General features: G+C 43.2%; 1 protein-coding gene and 1 long non-coding RNA gene across 5 annotated transcripts in view; one reads left to right on the top strand and one right to left on the bottom strand.

Annotated features, from left to right (window-relative positions):
- Nucleotides 1-25322, bottom strand: part of LOC115084686 — a 159378-nt gene that overhangs the window by 2282 nt on the left and 131774 nt on the right. The gene's annotated exons all lie outside the window — the stretch shown is intronic.
- RECK (reversion inducing cysteine rich protein with kazal motifs) overlaps nt 1-25322 on the top strand; it is a 631029-nt gene that overhangs the window by 576799 nt on the left and 28908 nt on the right. For all 3 annotated transcript variants that reach the window (XM_029589886.1, XM_029589885.1, XM_029589887.1), the window contains one exon: nt 21095-21250. In XM_029589886.1, coding sequence (XP_029445746.1) covers nt 21095-21250 — 156 coding nt within the window. The remainder of the gene's footprint in view (nt 1-21094; nt 21251-25322) is intronic.

The raw sequence follows: 25322 nt of genomic DNA, 5'->3' as shown, positions 1-25322 counted from the left end.
CATAAGAACATAAGAAAATGCCATACTGGGTCAGACCAAGGGTCCATCAAGCCCAGCATCCTGTTTCCAACAGTGGCCAATCCAGGCCATAAGAACCTGGCAAGTACCCAAAAACTAAGTCTCTTCCATGTTGCCATTGCTAATGGCAGTGGCTATTCTCTAAGGGGTGGATTTTAAAAGGCCCTTGCGCGCCTATTTTGCATAGGCCGCCGGCGCGTGTAAGTCCCGGGCCTTTCGAAAAGGGTTGGGAGGGGGCGTGTCCGGGGCGTTCCCGAAACGACGCGGCATTTCGGGGGCGTGCCCCAGCGTTTCGGGGGCGGGCCTGGGGGCGTGGTCGAGGCCTCCGGACCAGCCCCCGGGACCGGAGGACGGAGCAGGGCTGCCGGCGATGCGCGCAAAGATACGCCTGCTTTCAGCAGGCGTAACTTTGCCGACAAAGGTAAGGGGGGGGGTTTTAGATAGGGCCAGGGGGGGGGGGTAGGTAGGGGAAGGTGGGGGGAGGGCGAAGAACAGTTCCCTCCGAGGCCGCTCCGATTTCGGAGCGGCCTCGGAGGGAACATGCAGCTTGCGCTGGGCTCGGCGCGCGCAGGTTGCACAAATGTGCACCCCTTGCGTGCGCCGACCCCGGATTTTATGATACGCGCGGCTACGCGCGTATCTTATAAAATCCAGCGTACTTTTGTTCGCACCTGGTGCGCGAACAAAAGTACGCGCTCGCGTACTTTTAAAAAATCTGCCCCAAGTGAATTTTATAGCAGGTAATGGACTTCTCCTCCAAGAACTTATCCAATCCTTTTTTAATCACAGCTATACTAACTGCACTAACCACATCCTCTAGCAACAAATTCCAGAGTTTAATTGTGCATTGAGTAAAAAAGAACTTTCTCCAATTAGTTTTAAATGTGCCCCATGTTAACTTCATGGAGTGCCCCCTAGTCTTTCTACTCTCCGAAAGAGTAAATAACCGATTCACATCTACCCGTTCTAGACCTCTCATGATTTTAAACATCTCTATCATATCCCCACTCTGTCGTCTCTTCTCCAAGCTGAAAAGTCCTAACCTCTTTAGTCTTTCCTCATAGGGGAGTTGTTCCATTCCCCTTATCATTTTGGTAGCCCTTCTCTGTACCTTCTCCATCGCAATTATATCTTTTTTGAGATGCGGTGACAGTTGAACACAGTATTCAAGGTGCGGTCTCACTATGGAGCGATACAGAGGCATTATGGCATTTTCCGTTATATTCACCATTCCCTTTCTAATAATTCCCAACATTCTGTTTGCTTTTTTGACTGCCGCAGCACACTGAACCGACGATTTCAATGTGTTATCCACTATGACACCTAGATCTTTCTTGGGTTGTAGCACCTAATATAGAACCCAACATTGTGTAATTATAGCATGGGTTATTTTTCCCTATATGCATCACCTTGCACATATCCACATTAAATTTCATCTGCCATTTGGATGCCCAATTTTCCAGTCTCACAAGGTCTTCCTGCAATTTATCACAATCTGCTTGTGATTTAACTACTCTGAACAATTTTGTGTCATCTGCAAATTTGATTATCTCACTTGTCGTATTTCTTTCCAGATCATTTAATTAATTTCTGGATTTTAATGTTTTATATTATGCATTTTTTCTTTATTTTAAGCATTTTGTATGTTTGTATATTATTGCCTAAGTCATTTTACCTTTATTATGTGTGTATTTAGCTGTACATCAGTTAGAGATCATGTTGCATAAGTGATCAATAAAGATGAAACTGTGTGTGTTTTTAGCTGTACATTGCTTAGAGCTCAAGTTGCATAAGCTATTAATAAAGATGAAACAGTAGGTTTGACTAGTTGATCCGACAGAGTTTCTCTGAGGAATAAATACCACCTTCAACCCCCTAGAGCCCATTTTTAGGATTTCCAGTGTCATCCATAAAAAAAAAATATATTATAAATAATGTTGCTTGCCTGTTGGTATTCTGTTCTCTGTTTTCCCTTTATAGGCATTCTTGCACTTGGAAGTACAAGGACACCTCTGGTATGTGTGTGTAATGTGCTTTGAAGTGGCTAACTAGTCATATAAATCTAATATTAAAAAACTTAAAAACACCTTAAATAGAGCTAGTGTGCACCCTTTGTTTGACCTCATATTTCAACTGAAACCACAGTACTTTACAGCCTTGTGATTTGGAAGATTAAAGAACTATGGTGGACTATGGTATAGTAGTCCCCATATCAAGTTTTATGGTGATTGGTCCTGTGGATCCACTGTGTGGATGAGTTGCAGGCAGGATATCCAATATGCGCAATTTGCTGTAAATACAAACATCACTAGGATCGTGCAGGAGAGAAAGAGAAATGGCGTTGCTGGGACATCCACAAGAGAGGGAAGAAGAAGGAGGTGCTAGGACTACGGAACAAACAAGGATAATTGTGGCAACATCACAGCAGCAAATATACTACAGTTTCGTTGCTGGGACAACAGGGAAATCAAAATGGAAGCCACATACTGGAGCTTGATGGAGGCATGTTAGCAAAAGTCAGAAACATAAGTCTAAAACAGCAGATAGATGGGAATTGCCATCCTGACTTGAAGGTGAGACTCTCCTTCAACTATGAGTGCTACTCCCACGAATGTACTCTTACAGAGACACTGCCTGATGTTATGGTTTTGAGGTGTTTGGTGGATTCTTAGGTGCTGCAGTGGTGGCCACTCCCATGGGGAGGTGCCCCACGGGGAACTGCAGTACCAGGCTAAACTCAGATGCACAAACACAGAGATAAATCTTTATTGTACAGCTTGTAGAGTTCACCAGAGGTAGCAGTAGTGAGTAGATTCCTGCAGTAGCAGTCTGGGGTCCTAGGCTGAGGAGACCCGTCCCACAATGGTGGTATAGGGAGCACCAATGCAGATTTGCAATGAGGAGCTGTAGATGAGACAGACTGGTAGATGTTAGATTACTCACACTCTTGTAGCTGTAATGGTGGAGTTCCCAGCAGGTAGAAGTAATAGTAGCAGGCACCAAGGTAGACAGCTCAGGCCCTCGAGGATCGAGTACCTGGATATTGGATAGGCACCTGGAAAGAAGCATAGGACCCCCGAGGAATGGGTATCCAAGTTGTAAAACCCCGGAGGGTAGAGAGAGCTTCCAGCAGCAGCAAGAAGCGGCAGAGCAGCTTAGACCGGACGAATCCAAACTTGCTAACTCAAAATCAGTCAGCAAATGGGCAACCTAAATACCCGGATGTTGTGACGCCCCCGAGGTTCGCGCCAATGTTGGAATAAAGACGTGGGTAGCCCTCAGGAGGAGGCCCTCAGGTGAATCATGGCAGAAAGCCTTGCCATAGCCATTCCGGGGACAACGGAGAGTGTGGCAAGCAGACGCGGCGGTTGCCATTTTCCCGAGGCTGGTAGAGATTGAGCGTCGGCTGTCAAACCCGCTGACAGCCGCCACTCCGGGTCAAAAGGAGGCGCTAAGGACGCGCTAGTGTCCCTAGCGCCTCCTTTTCCCCGTTTCTACCGCGCCACCTAATTTGAATACTGCATCGAGCGCACCGGCAAGGGGCCGGTGCGCCCGCCGGGAGAGCGGGCGTTCGTCCGTTCTCCCGCAGACTTTACTGAGTCGGCCTGTTAGGAATTAGTTTCTGTTAAGCTAACAGTGTTTTCCAAACAGTGTGCTGTTATGTTTGGCAGCTCACAGTGTGCAGTCTTGCAAGAAGCCTCACTCACCCCTGACGCCACCAGGCCTGTCTCATGACCGGCACACAGCCTCTCACCACAAATGCTGCTGAGCGCGACACCAGATGCCATCAGCTGCCACTCTTCCAGACTTTTAGGCACACAATTGCCCGATGGCCCAAATTTTAAAGGGCCCATGGCATGAAATCAGCCATGGTGCCCTTGGATGATGTCATTGCCTCTCCTCTACTAAAGGCTCTTTCCAAGAGTTACCAGGAATATAGCATAATAAAAGAAGCCACACCTAACTTTGTCTATAAACATTTGGATTTATTCTGATTAGAAAATATAGAAGAATTATCATTGTTTTGGACACCATATTTGCCACTGTGTCGGGGATCGCATGCCGGCAGTGGGCCTACGCGCTCAACTTGCGCCTGCCCAGAGGCAGGAGGGGGGAGGGAATGGGAGAAGGCAGCGCGGCTCGGCACACACAAGGTGCACAATTGTGCACCCCCTTGCGCGTGCCGACCCCTGATTTTATAACTTGCGTGCGCAAGTTATAAAATCGGGTGTACATGTATGTGCACATGATATAAAATCTACCGCTTAGGGCACATCCACCAGCAGTTAGCTTGGGCCTAGAGGGTTCACCTTCAAGGCGCCGCCAAATACTTCACAGCAAAATGTATTTATTTATTTGGCTATTTTATATACCGTCATTCCAAATAAAAGATCACAACATACATATTATAGATAGACTTACATTAACTGGAAGAGGTCAGAAACATATATTTTAAATTACTTTGTCCTTGAAGATGCATGCTCTGGGTTCAGATGATTTTAAGTTAGGTTATAGGCATTTTGAAATAACCATGGTTTAAGGTCACGTTTGAATGTTTTTATTTCTGAAGGCCCACTAGGGACCCACTGATATCTAGCCCATTACAGGTTGCTGAGGCCATAGATTTGGTGGAGCTAGCTGCCATACAGGCAATTCCAGATATGGCTCTATGGATCTAGCAACAGCATAAGAACATAAGATATACATACTGGTAAGACCAAGGGTCCATCAAGCCCAGCATCCTGTTTCCAACAGTGGCCAATCCAAGTTACAGATAACTGGCAAGTACCCAAACATTAAATAGATCTCAAGCTACTATTGCTTATTAATTAATAGCACTTTATGGATTTTTCCACTAGGAACTTCTCCAAACCTTTTTTAAGCCCAGTTACACTAACTGTCGAGACCACAACTTCTGACAATGAATACCAGAGCTTAACTATTCCCCATCTATCTCTTCTCCAAACTGAACAGCCCTAACCTTTTAGCCTTTCCTTATACAGAAGCCGTTCCATGCCCCTTATTTTGGTTGCCCTTCTCTGCAATTTCTCTAATGTAACTATATCTTTTTTGAGATGTGGCGACCAGAATTGCACAAAGTATTCAAGGTGCGGTCTCATCATGAAGCGATACAAAAGCATTATGACAGCCACAGTTTTATTTGCCATTCCCTTCCTAATAAGTCCTAACATTGTTTGCTTTTATGACTGCCATAGCACACTGAGCCGATGATTTCAATGTATTATCCACTATGATGCCTAGATCTCTTTCTGGGTGGTAACTCCTAAGATCAAGCCCAACCTTGCCAGGTTCTTATGGCCTGGATTGGCCACTGTTGGAAACAGGATGCTGGGCTTGATGGACCCTTGGTCTGACCCAGTATGGCATTTTCTTATGTTCTTAACTACAGCAACTGTTATTTTTCCCAATGTACATCACCTTGCACTTGTCCACATTAAATTTCATCTGCCATTTGGAAACCCAATCTTCCAGTCTCACAAGGTCCTCCTGCCATTTAATCACAATCTGCCTGAGTTTTAGCAACTCTGCATAATTTTGTGTCATCTGCAAATTTGATCACCTTACTTGTCGTACCCCTTTTCAGATCATTCATAAATATATTAATAAGCACCAGTCCAAGTACAGATCCCTGAGGCACTCCACTGTTTACCTTTTTCCACTTTGAAAACAGACCATTTAATCCTAATCTCTGTTTCCTGTCTTTTAACCAATTTGCAATCCACAAAAAGACATTATCTCCCATCCCATAACTTTTTAGTTTTGTTAAAAGTGTCTCATGCAAGACTTTGTCAAACCACCTTCTGAAAATCCAATACACCACTTCTACCGGTTCACCTTTGTCCACATATTTATGCACCCCTTCACAAAAATGTAGGAGATTTGTGAAGCAAGACTTTCCTTGGGTAAATTTTTATTTATTTATTTATTTAGAAACTTTTATATACCGGTATTAGTGGGGACATCATACCGGTTCACATATTAACAAAAGATTTAGAAGTACATTTCAACAGGGGAGGCGAACTGGGCAGGGGGTTAACCTAGAGCAGTAGGGAAAATAGATTAAACAACAAGAAATCAACAAGAGGTCATAACAAGAAGACAACAATGTACATTGTGATTAGATTCCTTAATATAAGGAAAAGGGCGGTCACCTAGGGGGTATGAGCAATAGAGGGAAGGGAGGGTCTATTCTGTGTAGGCTTGGTTGAACAGGAATGTTTTTAGTTTCTTTTTGAATTTGATGGCGCAGGGTTCAAGGCGCAAGTGGACGGGTAGGGAGTTCCAGAGGGCGGGGCCGGCAATGGATATGGAGCGGTCACGGGTGGATGAGAGATGAGCTGCCTTCAAGGACGGTACATGTAGATTACCTTTGTTGGCAGATCTGGTGGCTCGGGAGGACAGGGGCGCAGTGAAAGGGAGGTCAAGCCAGTTGGAGTTGTGTGGCTGTGTTCCATTAAATCATGTCTATCTAAATGTTTTTTGATTTTATTCTTTATAACAGTTTCCATGGTTTTTCCCAGCTCTGAAGTCAAGCTCAATAGTCAAGGCATCCTTGACCAAGTGAAAGGAGTCCTTGAGAGACTAGTGCCCAAATGGACCCTTGCTACGGGGGGTAGGCCAGCCGCTTCCCCAAGATCTATCCCACAGCTGCCATCACCACCTCGCTACCATGGGGAAGCTAAGGTGGGGTTTGTTGAATCTATGCTGCATGCAGTTTGAGCTCCAGGCAGTTCTGTTTCCCACAGACAAAGCAGAGGTCATTTACTTCCTGTCCCTGTTGAGGGGTTCCATCCTGGCCTGGGCCTCCCTCCCTTGGGAGAGAGACAACCTACGCTAGGTGGACCTGGACCATTTCCTTCAAGAGTTTTGCCTCATTTTCGATGAGCCTGGCCTTTACTTCCTTGTCAGCAACTGAATTACTTCAGATACAGTGAGGCACCCGGTCAGCTGGGGATTATGCAGTCCACTTCCGCATACTGGTGTCTAAGCTCCAATGGGGTGAAGACAGGTGACCATGTTCTGGCAAGATTTGTCTGAGCACATCAAGGATGAGCTGGCAGGTCGAGATCTGCCAACCACTTTGGAAAGGCTCATCAGTCTGGCAGTTATCCTGCTCTCTTTCAGCACCCTGTGACTACTACCGGAGCCCTAGACCCAGCAACCCTGCAGACAGAGCCAATGCAGGTGGACTGACTTCATATATCACCCGAGGAAAAATAAGAAGCAAAGGTGCCTTAGCCTTTGTCTATACTGTGCTGCCCAGGAATACTGCAGCTCAATGCTGGCCAAGTCGGGAAAATCCAGGGCCCGGGGATGGTGGGAGAGGCCACCCTAGGTCAACCCAGCCCCCTCTCCAAAAATTCTGGTACCGGTCTGTCCTTTGGTTGGGCAGACTTTGATAGACACTCAAATATTCTTGGACACTGGCTCCAGTGGTAAATTCACCAGTGAAGTCTGGTACACCAGCATGTCTTCCCACCTTCCAGTTGGAGACCCTGCTCACATTATCCTTGGTCCATGGGGACCCTCTGCCTGGCTGACTCTCTACTACCATCTGATGCAGATCGGCCTGCTCCATTGGAAGCAAATCAGCCTATATATCCTACCAAAGGCCGTCAACCTCGTCATCCTGGCTTAGGCAATACTAGCCCAACATTTATTGGGGGACTCTACAGAGCACCAAGTGGAGCATCTCCACTAGAGCCAATAGTAAAATTATCAAAATGTATTTATTTATTTAAAAGCATTTATATACCGTCTTTCACAATGAATATTGACCAAAACGGTTCACAAGACATCAAATAATTATAGAGTATAATAATTAAATTAATAAACTATAAAAATAAAAATAGCAACTAAAATAACATTAAAAATAAAAATTAATAAAAACAGTAACAGAGAAAAATACAATTCAAGATTATTAATCCCTATTCTCATATGTCGCCGTACATCTTCCCTAAAAACATTTTTAACATAATAAGCGATAGGAAAAAAAAGAAAGCCAAAAACATCTAAGATGCCTAAACTTGTATATAGTCCTCTAAATAGCTCGTTACAGTTTTAATGCTTTAATTTCTATGCCCCCTGCTCTATGTATAATCCTCCTTGTTTTCCCCTCCCTGTTGATTGTAATTTCTGCCTTTAGTTACAATGTGAACCGGTATGATGTTTGCATACTAATACCGGTATATAAAAGTTTTCAAATAAATAAATAAGATAAAATAGAGTTCAGATGAAATGCCATTGAAAGGTTATAAGACAATGGTGATTGAACAACAAAACAATCAATAAAATAAAAAACAATGTCTGCAAAGGCCTCTTTAAACAGATGCATTTTGAGTGATTTTTTAAACTCTTTATGGTTTGAGATTTGCAGTTTCAGTGGGGTAAGCGTAGCATACTTTAGTACTTTGAGTACTTCAAATTTACTGAAAGATACACTGTTCCCACCAAAGCATTTTTCTATATATTATACACCTGATGCCATTTAAAGAGACCTTTCTCGGTTGGCAATTTTTCGTCGAAACGCTCCTTTTACCACCCAGGCTGATTCCATTATAAGCCCCTCGCTAAACCAGCCCTTCTCTTATCACCCTACACTTACCCCACTGAAAATGTAATTTTAATAATTTTACTATTGGCTCTAGGAATCAATCCCATTTGTTCCTCTCGATGCAGCATTTTGTGAAACATGGTCCTGTGTCAGGGGACAGAGCTGTATTCTAAACCTATTCAGCGATGTACTGCAAATAATCTAAACTTGTGTATTTACTCTCCTTTAAAAAACATATTTACACTCCTTGATTATCTAGGTATGCCTGATGAAAGAATACATTATTTTGCTTTGAATATCGTATTGCAAAAAACTACAAACTACTTCAGGTATAGAGTTCACAACCACCGTCAGCAATTGAGGGATTGATTATTTATTTATTTAGTTTTTTATATACCGCGGCACGTAATGCACATCACCTCGGTTTACAGCAAACAGTAATTCAGCCACAGGCTTTACAATAAAATAAGTGGAAATTCAATCTCACCCTACAAACCATTAATCCTCCGCCCAAAATCGAGATTGCACTATTCAAATCAAAAAATCTGCAAATATGCCTTATATATGCTCCTCCTGGCATTCTTGAAAATAACCCTTCTTTACTAACTGAATATATATCTAAATACATTAATATCGACACTCCTGCAATTATCCTTGGAGATCTTAACCTTCACTTCGACCGCTCCACTCCTACTTCAACCTGTGAATCTATCCTCACCATTCTCAACGCAATTGGTTTTAAACAATGGGTTGCTGGCCCTACTCACAAAGGAGGTCATACCCTAGATGTCATCTTCACGAACTCCTTTGTTAATGTGGACTCTCCCAAATGCACTCCCATACCGTGGTCTGATCATTTCCGGATTGATGCAAGATGCACTATGACAGGCAATCCCCATACTCCCCACGCAAATAAAAGAACAATTACTTACAGAAAACAATTCAATACTGAGGACATCGCTGAAGCCCTTTCAGAAGATTTTCAGAAGTTAGATCTCTCGGATGCCACTTCGGCTTGCTCCTCCTTGCATCATATCACTAGTAATATAGCAAATAAGCTCTGCCCTTTACTTACAAAAGAAATCAACTCTGAAAAGAAAGACAAAAAACCCTGGTACACTCCTGATCTTAAAATATTGAAACTTGAACTCCGTAAAATTGAAAAGAAATGGCGCAAAAATCAAACACATACGTTACTTCAAAAATTTAAGTCACTTCTACATGAATACAGGAATAAGACAGATGAATCTAAAAAAAACTATTACGCCTTGAAGATCCACCAATACCAATTCAATCCGCGAGCACTTTTCCAATATGTTGCTTCCATCATCACTCCCCCAGCTAACTTTAACTCAGATAATGAGGACAGAACCAGATGCGAAACACTTGCAACATTCTTTCAGGACAAAATCAATGCTATCATGAACCGCATCTCTACCTCTCCACTGTCTAACCTCTCTATAAATGATTCTACTCCACCTATTAATACTACACATACAAATCTAAACAGTCCCTGCCTTGCTGCACTTACTAAATTTGAACCTACTACGATATTAGAAATTGAAGGGATTCTTAGAAAAACTAAACCAGCAACACACCCATTTGACATCATGCCTACTAAAACCCTCCTTGCCATTCCTTCTAGAATCTCAAAACCCATAACTAAGATTCTCAACAAATCCATTACCTCTGGAATTGTACCTGTACAACTCAAACACGCCATAATCAAACCAACATTAAAGAAACATGATTTAAACCCAACTGAAGCAGCACATTTTCGCCCAGTATCAAATCTACCTTTTCTGTCTAAAATATTAGAGAAAGTGATTAACAAACAACTCACTGATTTCCTTGATGAAAATCATCTACTCTCCTCATTCCAATATGGATTCCGAAAGCACCATAGTACTGAAACACTTCTCCAAACACTCTCAGATACTATTCTGAAAGCTTTGGACACTGGTCATTCATATATACTCGCCCTTCTTGATATTTCGTCAGCATTTGACACTGTCAACCACAGTATCCTTTTAAACCGCCTCTCTCAAATTGGCATCACCGGCACTGCTCTATGTTGGCTCAAATCTTTTCTTAACGACAGAAAATACAGTGTAAAAATTGGACATCACGAATCCAAACCCAAAAATCTATTGCAGGGAGTACCACAAGGCTCTTCTCTTTCTTCCACGCTTTTTAATATCTATCTCACTCCCCTCTGCCAACTGTTGATGAAACTGGATCTACCGCACTTCATTTATGCAGATGATGTACAGATCCTTATACCTATCAAGGACTCTCTTCCCAACGCACTCAAAACATGGAAGTCTGCACTGATGGAAATTGAGAATCTTCTAACGGAAAACTCATTGGCAATAAATACCAACAAAATGAACTTCTCATCATATCGCCTCAAAACTACAATTTTACTAACCCTACGCAACAACCGCTATCGGTCTCACACTCTATACAACAAGTACGCAGCCTTGGTGTTATAATTGACAATAATTTTACACTGAAAAAATTTATCACCTCCACAATAAAAAATGTTTTTTATAAGTTTCATACACTGAAAAGGATAAAACCACTTCTACACCCAAATGACTTCCGGACTGTACTACAAGCTACTATATTAGCTAAACTAGACTACTGTAACTCTATTTTACTGGGTCTACCGAAAAATGCAATACAGCCACTGCAGATGCTACAGAATGCAGCTGCACGACTCCTCACGAATACACACCACCACGAACACATTACTCCAGCTCTTCAATTCCTACATTGGCTTCCAAACGGATTTAGAATAATCTTTAAAGTCCTCACCCTTATACATAAATCATTATACAATTCAGACATGAATTGGTTCTCTGAAAGTTTTATATTCCACACTTCAGTCAGACCTATTAGAAAAATGCACCTGGCGAAACTAACTACACCTAAACATAAACAAATAAAACATGTCGCAACGAGAGAACGGGCATTTTCGATTGCAGGAATTAATCACTGAAATAAACTACCTACAGATCTACGCCAAGAACCATGCCACAAAAAATTTAAACAGAATTTAAAAACATGGCTCTTCAAAAAAGCATACAATTTGTGAACTCTATTCATTTTGTTTCTTATATCTTATCATGACATTGTATAGAATTTTCCCATTCATTGTTTCAGTTTATTTGCCAACTACTCTTAACACTCATTGGTAATATTTATTTCAAAATATTCTTACTATAATAGTAATTATCAGTCTATTAATCTTGAATTTTTAAGAAATCACTAATTAGTATGAGTTACCCTCACACTCTGTCATAATTGATCTGCTATGTCTATACTGATATTCTTGATCACCTAGTACCCTACACCTCCTTGGAAGTATTGTTGAGTTATATTGTGTATTATCCTAATGTATTAGTTACATTATTATTGTTTACAAATTTGTTTCGCCTTAACTTAATTTTGATTGTAAAGCTTGTTGCTAATTTAATGTTCTCTGTAAACCGAGGTGATGTTTGCTAACGAACCGCGGTATATAAAAATCCTTAAATAAATAAATAAAATAAATGGAAAAAGCAAAACGCTTATTTAACAGTAAAACTAGGAGTATAAATATCAAATACATATGTGTAACAATGATAATTGAAATAATTAACTTAAAGTCTTAAGGATTAACTAACAATTTCAAAAAGCAATGACTGCTAGCAAGAAATAAGTTTTAAAACTCAATAGATTTCCATGGTTAGGGTTAAACTTTTTTTTTAGCATCTTTTGCTCTTGAGAAAGACATTGATTTTTGGAAATTCTTTTTTGTCTCAAGGGTTTGCACTATTTTTCACTTGTATTATTTTTAAAACATTTTTTAATGCCTAAAATGGGTAATTGATTACAGCAATATAAACATTTTTAGAAGTTGTGTGTTGACGTGCTGAATTCAAATATGACAATTAAACCAGCTGATTGGCTACTGATTCTGTTGATACTTGCTTTTATATTTTATGTCTATCTTTTGCGTAAATAGTGTATGGATAGTGTTTTAATAATAAATTGTAAAATTAGGACTTTTCATGTATTTATGGTTGCATATTTCACCTGTCCTGTTTAAAAATTAAATCAGCAAAAGGATTATAGAAATAAAATTTACTATGAAAGAAAAGGCCAAATATATAAATCTATATATAAATCTATATCTATATAAATAATATATTATATATATATATAGATATATAGAGAGAGATATAGAGATATTTATATAATATTATTTGGCTTTTTCTTTCATAGTAAAGTTTATTTCCATAATCCTTTTGCTGATTTAATTTTTAAACAGGACAGGTGAAATATTATGCAACCATAAATACATGAAAAATCCTAAGTTTACAATTTATTATTAAAACACTATCTACACACTATTTACGCAAAAGATAGACGTAAGAACATAAGCAAATGCCATACTGGGTCAGACCAAGGGTCCATCAAGCCCAGCATCCTGTTTCCAACAGTGGCCAATCCAGGCCATAAGAACCTGGCAAGTACCCAAAAACTAAGTCTATTCCATGTAACCATATAACCATGTGGAAAATGCGAATGTGGAAAGTGGCACACACAAAAAAAGAGGGTGAGGTCTCTTATTGGCTGCTAAGAAAGAGCTTAAATTATCTCTCAGACAGTCAACACCGCCCCCAAATTTGAAATTGGCTTTTTTAAATCTTCACAATTACAAATCTGCCAAGTTTACACCCCCCCGGCCTCCTCGACCACAATGCCTCTCCCCGCAAATATAGACATAGACATGGACATTCCAGCCATCATCCTCTGAGACTTCAATCTCCACGTCGACACCTTCCCCCTACCCCTTCCATGCAATGCCCTCCTATCCTCCATCTCAGCCCTGGGCTGTAAACAAATAGTCTCCAGCCCCACACACAAAGCTGGCCACACCCTTGATTTGATTTTCACAAACTCCCACTTTCCACATACGGACCCACCCATCTGCACCCCGGTCCCCTGGTCAGACCATTCACTTATAAAAACCAAGCTCTCCCTAAACAAAGCACAGACCCCCACCCAAAAACTAAATAACACCATACAATACAAAAAAACCTGCACTAAGGAGGAGCTAACCCACGCTCTAACAACCTAAACAATCTAGACCTCACCAATGTGGAGGCTGCTCATAACTCATGGAACAAGATAACCAATAACATTGCAGACAATATCTGTCCTCTCATCTCTAAAGACCTAAACCCAAACAACACAAAAAAACCATGGTACATGGCTGAACTAAAGGCACTCAAGCAAGAATTAAGGACTAAAGAAAATAAATGGCGTAAGGATCCTTCACCTTCTCTACTAGCTGCTTATAAACACACTCTCCACTCCTAAAGAACCACAACCCTTAAAACCAAAAAATCCACAACTACCAATTTAATGCCAAAGCACTCTTCACTTATGTCTCGAACCTCACTAAAACAACATCACCTCCTATCATAGAGAACGAAGCTAAAACCATATGTAATGAACTAGCACGCTTCTTCCACAACAAAGTGGACAAGCTTATGGCACGATTCCCACCTCCCACCCCACCCAAAAAAACATGGTAACCCATTCGACTCTTTTGAACCTACATCTGCCCCAGAGATAGTGACACTCCTAAAGGAAATGAAACCTTCCTCACACCCGTATGACGCCATCCCAGCAAAATCCCTTCTCACCATCCCAGACACCATTGCCAAGCCTTTATCAAAAATCATTAACTGCTCCCTGTCCCTCGGACAAGTTCCCACCGCCTGGAAACAAGCCTCCCTCAAACCTATCTTAAAGAAACCTAACCTAGACCCATCCGACCCATCAAACTTCCGACCTATCTCCAACCTCCCATTCCTTGCCAAACTTACTGAAAGAGTGGTCAACTTACAACTCACAGATCACTTGGAAAAACCCAACACCCTATTCACATCACAATATGGCTTCCGTAAATTCTTCAATACGGAAACCCTCATAATATCCCTCTCAGATACCCTACTCAGGGGTCTTGACAAGGGCCAGTCCTACATCTTTGCCATGCTAGACATCTCTGCTGCATTCGACACTGTCAACCACACCATACTAATTGATCGACTCGCCGAAATTGGCTTTTCCAGAACGGCCCTCAGCTGGTTTAAATCCTTCCTTAGTAACAGGCATTATAAGCTCAAAATTGGCAGCCAAGAATCTAACCCCGTTAACCTAACCTGAGGAGTGCCCCAAGGTTCCTCCCTGTCCCCCACTCTCTTTAATGTCTACTTACTACCCCTTTGCCAACTCCTTGCTGATCTCGGTCTAACACACTGTATCTATGCTGATGACGTCCAGATACTCATCCCTATCACGGAAACCTTACCAAAAGCCCTCAAGACCTGGGATAACTGCCTCTGCGCCATCAACCGCCTCCTTACTAACCTTAACCTCACCCTAAACACTACAAAAACAGAGCTACTTCTTATCTCCCCCAGCCACCAATGCCCCTTCCCCTCTGATCAACCCTCCCCTCTTCCACAGCACATCAGAGATTTAGGGGTCATTCTTGACAGCCATCTGAACTTAAACAAATTTATTAACACCACTAAAGATACTAAGACCCCTCCTCCATCACAATGACTTCCTAACCATCCTCCAAGCCACCTTATTCAGCAAAATTGACTACTGCAACACCCTGCCATTTCCATCAAACCTATCCAAATGTTGCAAAACACAGCCGCTAGAATCCTCAACAATTCCCGCAGAACAGGTCACATCACACCAATCCTCAGAGATCTTCATTGGCTTCCGATCCCCTCTATAATACTCCACAAAACCCTCACAACTATCCACAAAACAATACACAATCAGAATATACATTGGCTTAATGACTCCCTGCATTACCACACCTCCAACAGACCCACCAGAGCTGCCTATAAAGGATCCCTGTTTACACCCACCCACAAACTCACCCATCACTTCTCCACCAAGGAACGCGCATTTTCCATAGCAGGACCAACTCTATGGAACTCTATGACACCCGAACTACGCCAAGAACACTGCACAAAAACCTTAAAAAAAAAAAAAAAACCTGAAAATTTGGCTATTCAAGTTGGCCTATACATAATTTAATGCTCTCACACTCCGCTTTCCCATCAGGCCCCTTCTCACCACCCCCACTGCCAAAGAACCTAGATTCTAAGCAATTTATACTGGTAATACTCAATTGTACATAGTTTCGCTCACTCCAATCTCTTATTTAATTGCATTCCTAAGTCCACTGGACCCTGCTGTTTCCTCTACTCCTCCCAACTTGTTCCTTTATCTCCCTGTTACATTAACTTTATTTTTCTCCTTCTAAATCTGGTTCTATGTTACCCTGTTAATTGTAAACCGATGTGATATGAAAACAAATGTCGGAATAAAAAAGTTTTAAATAAAGAAATAAATCTTAACTTCACTTAATCTTGGAAATTTACCACTGAAATACTTGACAACTTCTTTAGTTTTGTCCATGACCTTGACAAAGTTCTTCATTAAACCTAGTGTTATGTTCTGTTATGTTCAGGACATTGAGGCGTGGGCCCTTGGTCATTGCAAGAGATGGCACCTCTCACAGGGCGGAGCCCTGCGGGGACTTACGATAGGCTAGCTCTTAAGCAGAAATGGACACAGAGAATGTGAGTCTTTATTATACTGCAACATAGATGTTAATGTCTCGTCTGTAGAGTGGAAAGGCAGCACAAAGTCTCACCAGGTCCTGAGAGGGAGATGGGTCCGGTAATGGTCCGCGAAGTGGGGTAGGCCAAGAACCCAGGCCTAGATGGAAAGGCCAGTGAGAGTAGATCTGGTGGTAGGCCGAGGATCTATGAAGAGAGAGATGAGACATAGCAGAGACAGAACTAGAGCAGTAGTACTCACTCTGATGCTGGTAGCTGTAGTAGGAGAGAACCCCTGAGGAACAGAGGTCCGGGACGAAATAAGGCCCCCGAGGAGCGGGTACCTTAGGCGTCCTTGTAGGAGGTAGGCAACCCCGGAGGTTAGACAGGAGCGAGGCAAGGTCCCCAAGGAGCGAGTACCTTAGGCTTCCTCGTTGGTAGCAGGTAACCCCGGAGGGTGTAAGGAGCAAGGCAAGGCCCCTGAGGAGTGGATACCTTAAGCGTCCTGGTTGGTAGCAGATAACCCTGGAGGGTGTAGAGGAGCAAGGCAAGGCCCCCGAGGAGCGGGTACCTAAGTCATCCAGGAGTGAGGGTACACAGAGCAGAAGCGTCTGGTAGCGTAGAGAGATCAGCATGGAGGATTCCTTGCTAACTCATATTTGGAATCGTGAATGGAGATTAAATATCAGAGCTTGTGATGTCATGCAGCGGGGACACCCCCGAGGTTCCCGCTATGACGCACGTAAAGGACAGGGCTGTGCACGTGCCCTAGGTAACTCCGGGAGAAAAATGGGCAATGCAATCGCCCATGCTGGACTGGAAACGCCGAAGGGGTCGGCGTGGAAAAGCAGAGGCAGCCATCTTCCCAAAAGGAGGAGGACCGGAAGGCTCATCTGCATACTGCTCCCAGCATCCCCCGGGAGAGGAGTCCAGAGGTCACCGCAAGCGATTCAGGGATTGACTTCCACAGCCCAGCTTCCAGAGGCCCCGCAAGGTTTGCAGTAGAGGAGGACCGGAAGGCTCATCTGCATACTGCTCCCAGCATCCCCCCGGGAGAGGAGTCCAGAGGTCACCGCAAGCGATCCAGGGATTGACTTCCACAGCCCAGCTTCCAGAGGCCCTGCAAGGTTTGCAGTAGAGGAGGACTAGAAAGCTCATCTGCATACTGCTCCCAGCATCCCCCGGGAGAGGAGGCCAGAGGTCACTGCAAGCGATCCAGGGATTGACTTCCACAGCTGGAATCCTTCTATTAACAGAGTGAAGATTAATTTAACCATGGTTTAAGAGGATTGGTAAGTATAGTTTTCAGAAATTTTTGGGCTTATAAAAGTTTGGTGAAAGATGAAATTAAGGGATATATTCTTTAGAGTTTTTGTGTGTCTGAGGTAAAAAGCAAGCCAGAGATAGTTAATTCTAGTGTCTGTCTTTCCCACCCACTCAACCCTTGATTTTTAGGCACAAGACACTTTCCCACCCTTGATATTTAGGCACAAGACACTTTCCCACCCTTGATATTTAGGCACAAGACACTTTCTCATTAAAAATCAATCAAGATCTTATCTAAAACATAATATTGTACCAGTCCTTATTGAAAGTTTAATTATCCCCTTGTAGGACACTAGCTGATTAATTACTAAATTCACCTGTAAATTTAAAGTACTCTCATTCCAACTCCCTTAGGATCCTAAACTTAACTAGGAACTCAATAAAACTAAGATGAAGGCAGCAGTTTAGCAGCAAGAGGGGTGCTTTCCAGTCTTTTGCATTGAGTGTCACATGTATGATTTTTTACCCGCTGGTGAGAGATAATATGTGTGCACTCTGTGCAAAGAGCTCCTGGCTCTCAGGGTACAAGTCCGATCTCTGGAGGCTAGAGTAGCAGACTTGGAGGAGCTGAGGGAGACAGAGAGGTACATTGACGAGACCTTCAGGGACATAGTAGCCAAGTCCCAAATCCATTCTGGCAGCCCCAGTGCTGCCTTGGATCAGAAAGGTCTCCCAATAGGAGAACATCACACTGGTGTAGCAGGAAGTGATCCTATAGCAAGGACCTGCTCTCCAGGTGATGTATTGTCCTCTCGCACTGAGGACAAATCTCCCAGGGCTACTGCCCAGGAGGGAAGGGTCAGGCCGGCCATCATAGTTGGTGATTCAATTATTAGAAATGTAGATAGCAGGGTGGCTGGTGGACGTGAAGACTGCCTGGTAACTTGCCTGCCTGGTGCGAAGGTGGCAGACCTCACGCTTCACCTAGATAGGATTATAGACAGTGCTGGGGAGGAGCCGGTTGTCGTGGTACATGTGGGCACCAACAACATAGGAAAATGTGGGAGAGAGGTTCTGGAAGCCAAATTTAGGATTTTAGGTAGGAAGCTGAAATCCAGAACCTCCAGGGTGGCATTCTCTGAAATGCTTCCTGTTCCACGTACAGGTCCCCAGAGGCAGGCAGAGCTCCAGAGTTTCAATGCGTGGATGAGACGATGGTGCAGGGAAGAGGGATTCAACTTTGTAAGGAACTGGGGAAACGTTTGGGGAAAGGGGAGACTTTTCTGAAAGGATGGGCTCCACCTTAACCAGAGTGGAACCAAGCTGCTGGCACTAACTTTCAAAAAGGAGATAGATCAGCTTTTAAACTAGAAAAAAGGGGGAAAGCCGACAGTCACTCAGCAGTGCATGGTTCGGAGAAATGTATCCTTGAAGGATATTAATGAAACAGGAGAGTTAGGGCATCCCAACAGAGAGGTTCCATTAAATGCAAACATAGTTCATATGCCTATATGTAAAAAATCACCAAAGCTAATGATTTCCAAATTATCCCAAACAACTGAAAAGCAGGTTGTTAAAACAAGCAAAAAATACACTTTGAAATGTCTGTATGCCAATGCCAGAAGTCTAAGTAGTAAGATGGGAGAGTTAGAGTGTATAGCAGCAAATGATGAGATTGACATAATTGGCATCACAGAGACTTGGTGGAAGGAGGATAACCAATGGGACAGTGCTATATCAGGGTACAAATTATATCGCAATGATAGGGAGGTTCAACTTGGTGGGGGTGTGGCACTTTATGTCCGGGAGGGTATAGAGTCCAACAGGATAAAGTGGCAGATGAAATTTAATGTGGACAAGTGCAAGGTGTTGCATATAGGGAAAAATAACCCTTGCTGTAGTTACACGATGTTAGGTTCCATATTAGGAGCTACCACCCAGGAAAAAGATCTAGGCATCATAAGTGGATAATACTTTAAAATCGTCAGCTAAGTGTGCTGCAGCAGTCAAAAAAGCAAATAGAATGTTAGGAATTATTAGGAAGGGAATGGTTAATAGAACGGAAAATGTCATAATGCCTCTATATCGCTCCATGGTGAGACCACACCTTGAATACTGTGTACAATTCTGGTCGCCGCATCTCAAAAAAGATATAGTTGCGATGGAGAATGTACAGAGAAGGGCAACCAAAATGATAAAGGGGATGGAACAGCTTCCCTATGAGGAAAGGCTGAAGAGGTTAGGGCTGTTCAGCTTGGAGAAGAGACGGCTGAGGGGGGATATGATAGAGGTCTTTAAGATCATGAGAGGTCTTGAACAAATAGATGTGACTCGGTTATTTTCACTTTCGAATAATAGAAGGACTAGGGGGCATTCCATGAAGTTAGCAAGTAGCACATTTAAGACTAATCGGAGAAAATTATTTTTCACTCAACACACAATAAAGCTCTGGAATTTTTTGCCAGAGGATGTGGTTAGTGCAGTTAGTGTAGCTGGGTTCAAAAAAGGTTTGAATAAGTTCTTGGAGGAGAAGTGCATTAATGGATATTAATCAATTTTACGTAGGGAATAGCCACTGCTATTAATTGCATCAGTAGCATGGGATCTTCTTAGTGTTTGGGTAATTGCCAGGTTCTTGTGGCCTGGTTTTGGCCTCTGTTGGAAACAGGATGCTGGGCTTGATGGAGCCTTGGTCTGACCCAGCATGGCAATTTCTTATGTTCTTAACTGAGCCAGGCAGGAAAAAAGGTGAGCAATAGAGGGCACAGCCGTCTGTGACCGACTGGCGCAACACCTAGCTTGATATGAAAAGGCGGTAAGACAATCTTCCTTGATTCAACAAGTGCTGGATGCTTAAAGCTTTTCCTCCCATATTCCAATGATTGTCAAAGTGGCCAGTCTCTCTTGATGTTATGGGAATCTCTTGCACGACTATGCCTTTCTCAGAGGAAACAGCAATAATTTGTATCATTCATTGTTGTCCCCAAAAGCAAGTATTGTCCAAACTGAGTCATAGATTTCTTCATAGATTCAGTCAAAAATGTATATTTGTCATTTCTGGTTTAATTTGAGATCCTTTCCCTTCTTAACTCACGTATCCTCCGCAATTCCCAAATCATAGGTCGTTTATACTGACCCAGTAATATCTTGAAAAGCATCATTTTCATTCTCCGTGACTCAGATTTAGTAAAGTTTGACTACATTCATTTCGGAAGCAAGAATGTAGTCAAACTTTGTTTGGCTTGTTCAGAATAAGCCTGTTGTGTGACTCAGACACTAATGTATGAGAATCCATAACCAGACTTGGCAGAGAAATGTATTTATGAATATTTTTAAGTGGTGTACGCTTATTCCTGAAATACAAGTCACTATGCAATTCTCAGAGTCTGGTTTGCAGAGTAGTAGAATCCCCTAGCATCATGTCCTAACTACTTTCAATTCTTTCATAGAACTGTGTTAAATATGGGAAATGGTTTCATTTAAAAAGTGTGTATTATGCTGAGGAGGGCAATATGTATCAGTGAAGTATAAAATGTTACATATAGCATGGTAAATTGTATGTGTAATAAAGTTCTCAATCTTCTTCTAGGTAACAAATAAAAAGCCAATAACAATCCTTGATATACTTCAAAAAATCCGTCTACATATTTCGGTTCCACAGTGTGATGTGTTTGGTTATTTAAGCATAGAAACTGAAATTGTGATTCTTATCATACCTGTTGATAAGCATCCAAAAGCGCTACAGGTAAGACTAGCAGTTTTTTTTATTATTTGCTTAACATGGAGATAATATAGCAATCAATTATAACACAAAAATTATAAGAGCTATAATCTATATAGGTACATACAGTAATTTCTAGCCAGAAAAGAGTTAGGTTTTGTTGTTTAGCCATCTTCTAGTTATTGGTACAACTGATTTTGCTGAGTGATATTTTACTTCGGGGTGGGCAAACTACAGCCCGCAGGCCAAACCCATCCCAATGACATGTTTTTATTTGGCCCTGCTACCTAATTCAGCTGCCCCATTATCTCCAGCCTGCTGACGCCTTGAAATGATGTCATCAAGAATGGCCTGATATCACAGGCCTTTGTTGATGACAATGTAGGTTTCGGCATCCAGCAATGGCATCCCCCTCTCAGTGCCATAGCATAGAGAGAGAAGTGCGGCCCTGCTGGAATTGGCAATGTGTCTGGCAAGACCTTAAGAAGATGAGGAATGCTGGAATCGGCAACTTGACCAGCGCAACGTAGGAGGAGGAAGAACCAGCACGCCATAGCCTGCCCTGCAAGAAGGTGAACCAAGTCACATCTGGGTTGCCCCTGGGGCTCAGAATCATTCTGTTGGCCACAGGGGATAAAGAAGGAATTTGCTGCTGCTTCAAGAGGTGGGAAAAGTGAGAGGAATGTGTGTGGGTGGATGAGAAAGAGCATGTGTGGGTATGGGAAAGAGAACACGTGTATGCAACAACCCCTTCCTCTCTGCCTACTAATCCATGACAATTTCAGGGCATCTGGAAATCAAAAGTTTCCAGGTACGGAGAGTAGGGGATTTTTAAAAAATCCTTACTAGTTTTAATTATTGGGTGTTACTTTTGTGTCTGGTTTGAAATATTTTATTGGTATTTGGAAAATGTTTATGTGAGTTTTTAACTATTGGATGTTATTCAGTTTGTTAGCTGTTTTGAATTCTTCTTTTTATTGTATGGTTGTTTTGGTCCTTTCACTGTGTCATGGGGTATACTTCGCACTGTAACCCCCAGCTCATGGAGTTCCAAGGGGGATCACCACTCTCCTCCCCTGGGTCCTGGTTCTGATGAGCACCAGTAATGTGGCATTATTGAAAAACTTTACACACCCCTATTTTATATTATCAGATCAGTTAATACCCATATGTGATGGAGTTATCCTCATTCCTCTTTGGTGCATATCTATTTAAAATCTGCAGAAAATTCCATAATTTGATAACACCAAACATTTGAATGTTTTTCCCTTATATTAAAATTTTATTTCAGATTATGCCTTTTCCTTGATGCTGAATATAAAAAAATGGCCTGCCTGAATATTGTCTTCATTCAGTCTGGCTGAAAGTTGACGCAGGCTTCTCCAAGGACAGGATGCTAGTCCTGACACATGGGTGATGTCATCAGATGGAGCCCCTGACATGGAACATTTCTGTCAAAGTTTCTAGAACTTTGACTTGCTACACTGAGCATGCCCAGTATGCTCTATACCATGTGTCCTTCTCCAATCTCTATTTTTCCACAGAGCTGCAGCATCGCAGAATTGAGTCTCACTCTTTTCGCCTCTGCCCCATTTTGTCAAACTTTTTTTCTTCTCATGTTTTTCTTAGCAGCCGCCTGCATTCAATGCCAGGTCCTCTCGGTCTACCCATAGCATTCTTAGATAGTGGTTTTCATCGTTTATTGGTAAATTTCCTTTTGTGGTCGAACTCCCGCTGTGGCACTGCTTTGGTGCCCACCTGCCATCGACACCCGTCACCATCAAATTTGATCTTTCCTCCCTTTTCTTTCATTCCATCATGGCACATCTGGTTTTAAAGCGATGCCTTCAGTGCCCGAGGACCATGGTCATCATGGATCCTCATGATGAATGTGTCCTCTGACTGGGGGCATTGCATAATGTCCGGGGTGGCAGCTAATACGCCCAGATGATCCCGAAGGAGGTCGACTTTGACTTCACAAGATAGAGCACTTCTTTGGGTTGAAGAAGTTTGAGCCATCAGCAGTGGCATTGAAGGACCAAGGAGCCAAACCAATGGACACCAAACCATCGACATCGGCAGGACTGTCTGTGCCGTCGGCTGATAGAGGTGCTGGAGCCTGACCTTCGTCGAGCTCCTCCAGGCTGAGGACATCTGGTTCCTCATCATCAGCCTCTGCACCAGGGAAAGATCGTGTCGAACATCAATGCACGGTGCTGGGCATGGGATGCGCCAGCTCATGCTGTTATGCCCCTGAAACAACCCCAAAATGAGGAGAGCCAGTCCTCCAGCTGCTAATCCTCCTCTCGGTTCCAAAGCGGATCTGGGCATCCCTCCTTCCCCCCAGTCAATGTTGGCCTCAGCAATGTTTGAGGAGGATCTTGAGAGGTGTGTACAGATGGCAGTCGAGTGGGCACCGACGGTCTTAGAGCCACTGTTAGTCTGTCCATGTGCTCATCAACACGCTACCTATCCAGCTGGTGTCTGTTCCCGAAGCACTGCAGCCTCTCCCTGCCAACACGGTGGTCGCGGCCGGCTCCTTGGATGAGAAAGTTCTGTTTAGGCCAGGCAAGACACCTGCAGTCCCCTGTCCAGTCCCATCATGTCTGCACCGCTGGACAAAGGCTGAGCGCCAAGGGCCCCATCTCCTGTCAATGTCAGTGAAGGTGAGGGCCCCTACGACCCCTAGGGAGATGCACAATGTAGTCTTCTACCAATGGCTCTGATGATCTCCCCTCAGACCCATCTCCTCCAGAGGAGTGAAGGAGGTTTCCGCCTGAGGACCTAACTTTCGCAAGGCTTGTTTCAGTTGCTGACAGAGAAGGATGCCAGGCACCAAATGCTTGAAATTCTTCAGTTTGTGGAGTCTCCTAAGGAGGTTGTGGCAGTCCCAGTACACAACATCCTTAAAGAGTTACTGCTGAGAATATGGGAACACTTTTTTTGTTCACAGGAGGCATTGTGAAAGGCGGACAGGGTTTACCTTGTTCAGAAGGCTCCCAGATTCAACAAGTGTTAGCTTCCCCACCAATGGGTGGTGGTCAGATCCGCTCTCAAGAGAGCCAGGCGTTCTCAGACCCATTCTTCAGCACCCCCAGGGAAGGATCACAGAGTGATGAACGCTCTTCGGAGAAAAGTTTTTCAGAGAGCTATGCTCATTGCCTGCATAGCTTCTTATCAGCTCTACATGAGCCAGTACTTGCCTCAACAACAGCAGGACACCCTCATGTTGCTGGTGCATAAGGGCCTGGAGTACGGAAAACACGAGGTCTGCACGACGTACAATGTTTTTTAAATGGCATCGAGGGTCTCTGCAGTGGGAATCGGCATCTGTAGAATGGCATGGCTACGGGCCTCGAATCTCCAACCGGAGATAAAGGAAAGGCTTATTGACATGTCATGTACTGGAGAGAATTTCTTCAGAGATAGGGTGAAGGATGTGAAGGCACAGCTCTGACACTACCAAGAAATCCTCCAAGAACTCTCCACCAGCACTCTGGACCCATCCTCCTCTGCTAGGAAGTTGGTGAGATCAGGGCAGAAGAAGTCTTTCTTTTGCCAGAGGAAGTACTATCCTCTGCCCTCTCGCTCCCATCAGAGCTCCCGAGGCTATCCCAGGCAGCAGAGAGCTTCCAAAGCCCAGCCACCATCTCAGTCAACTCCAGGGATGGGGTTTTGACTGGATCGTAGGGAGCGAAGTTCAGTTCCCTGTACCCATGGCAATGGATCTGCCGGTGAGGGGAAGTCTATAGTTCTTTACGAACCAGTGGCCCAGTATAACCTCAGAATAGTGGGTTCTTTCCATCATACGTCAAGGGTACCGATTGAACTTATTGGGTGCACTGCCAAATTGCCCTCCAAGCCCATTTTGGGACTCAATAGCACATCAGGAGGTACTTCTGATGGAGCTCTCCTCCCTCTTAATGGCCAGAGCAGTTGAGACTGTTCCACCAGGGCTAAGAGGGCAAGAATATTACTCAAGCTACTTCCTGATTCCAAAGAAAACAGGAGGACTCTGTCCCATCCTAGACCTAAGGGCCTTGAACAGATTTATCAAAAAGGAAAAGTTCTAGATGGTTTCCCTGGGTACCTTGAT

This window comes from Rhinatrema bivittatum, chromosome 2 (assembly GCF_901001135.1).
Source record: "Rhinatrema bivittatum chromosome 2, aRhiBiv1.1, whole genome shotgun sequence".
NCBI classification, from domain to species: domain Eukaryota; kingdom Metazoa; phylum Chordata; class Amphibia; order Gymnophiona; family Rhinatrematidae; genus Rhinatrema; species Rhinatrema bivittatum.
This window is presented reverse-complemented; position numbering and strand designations above follow the sequence as displayed.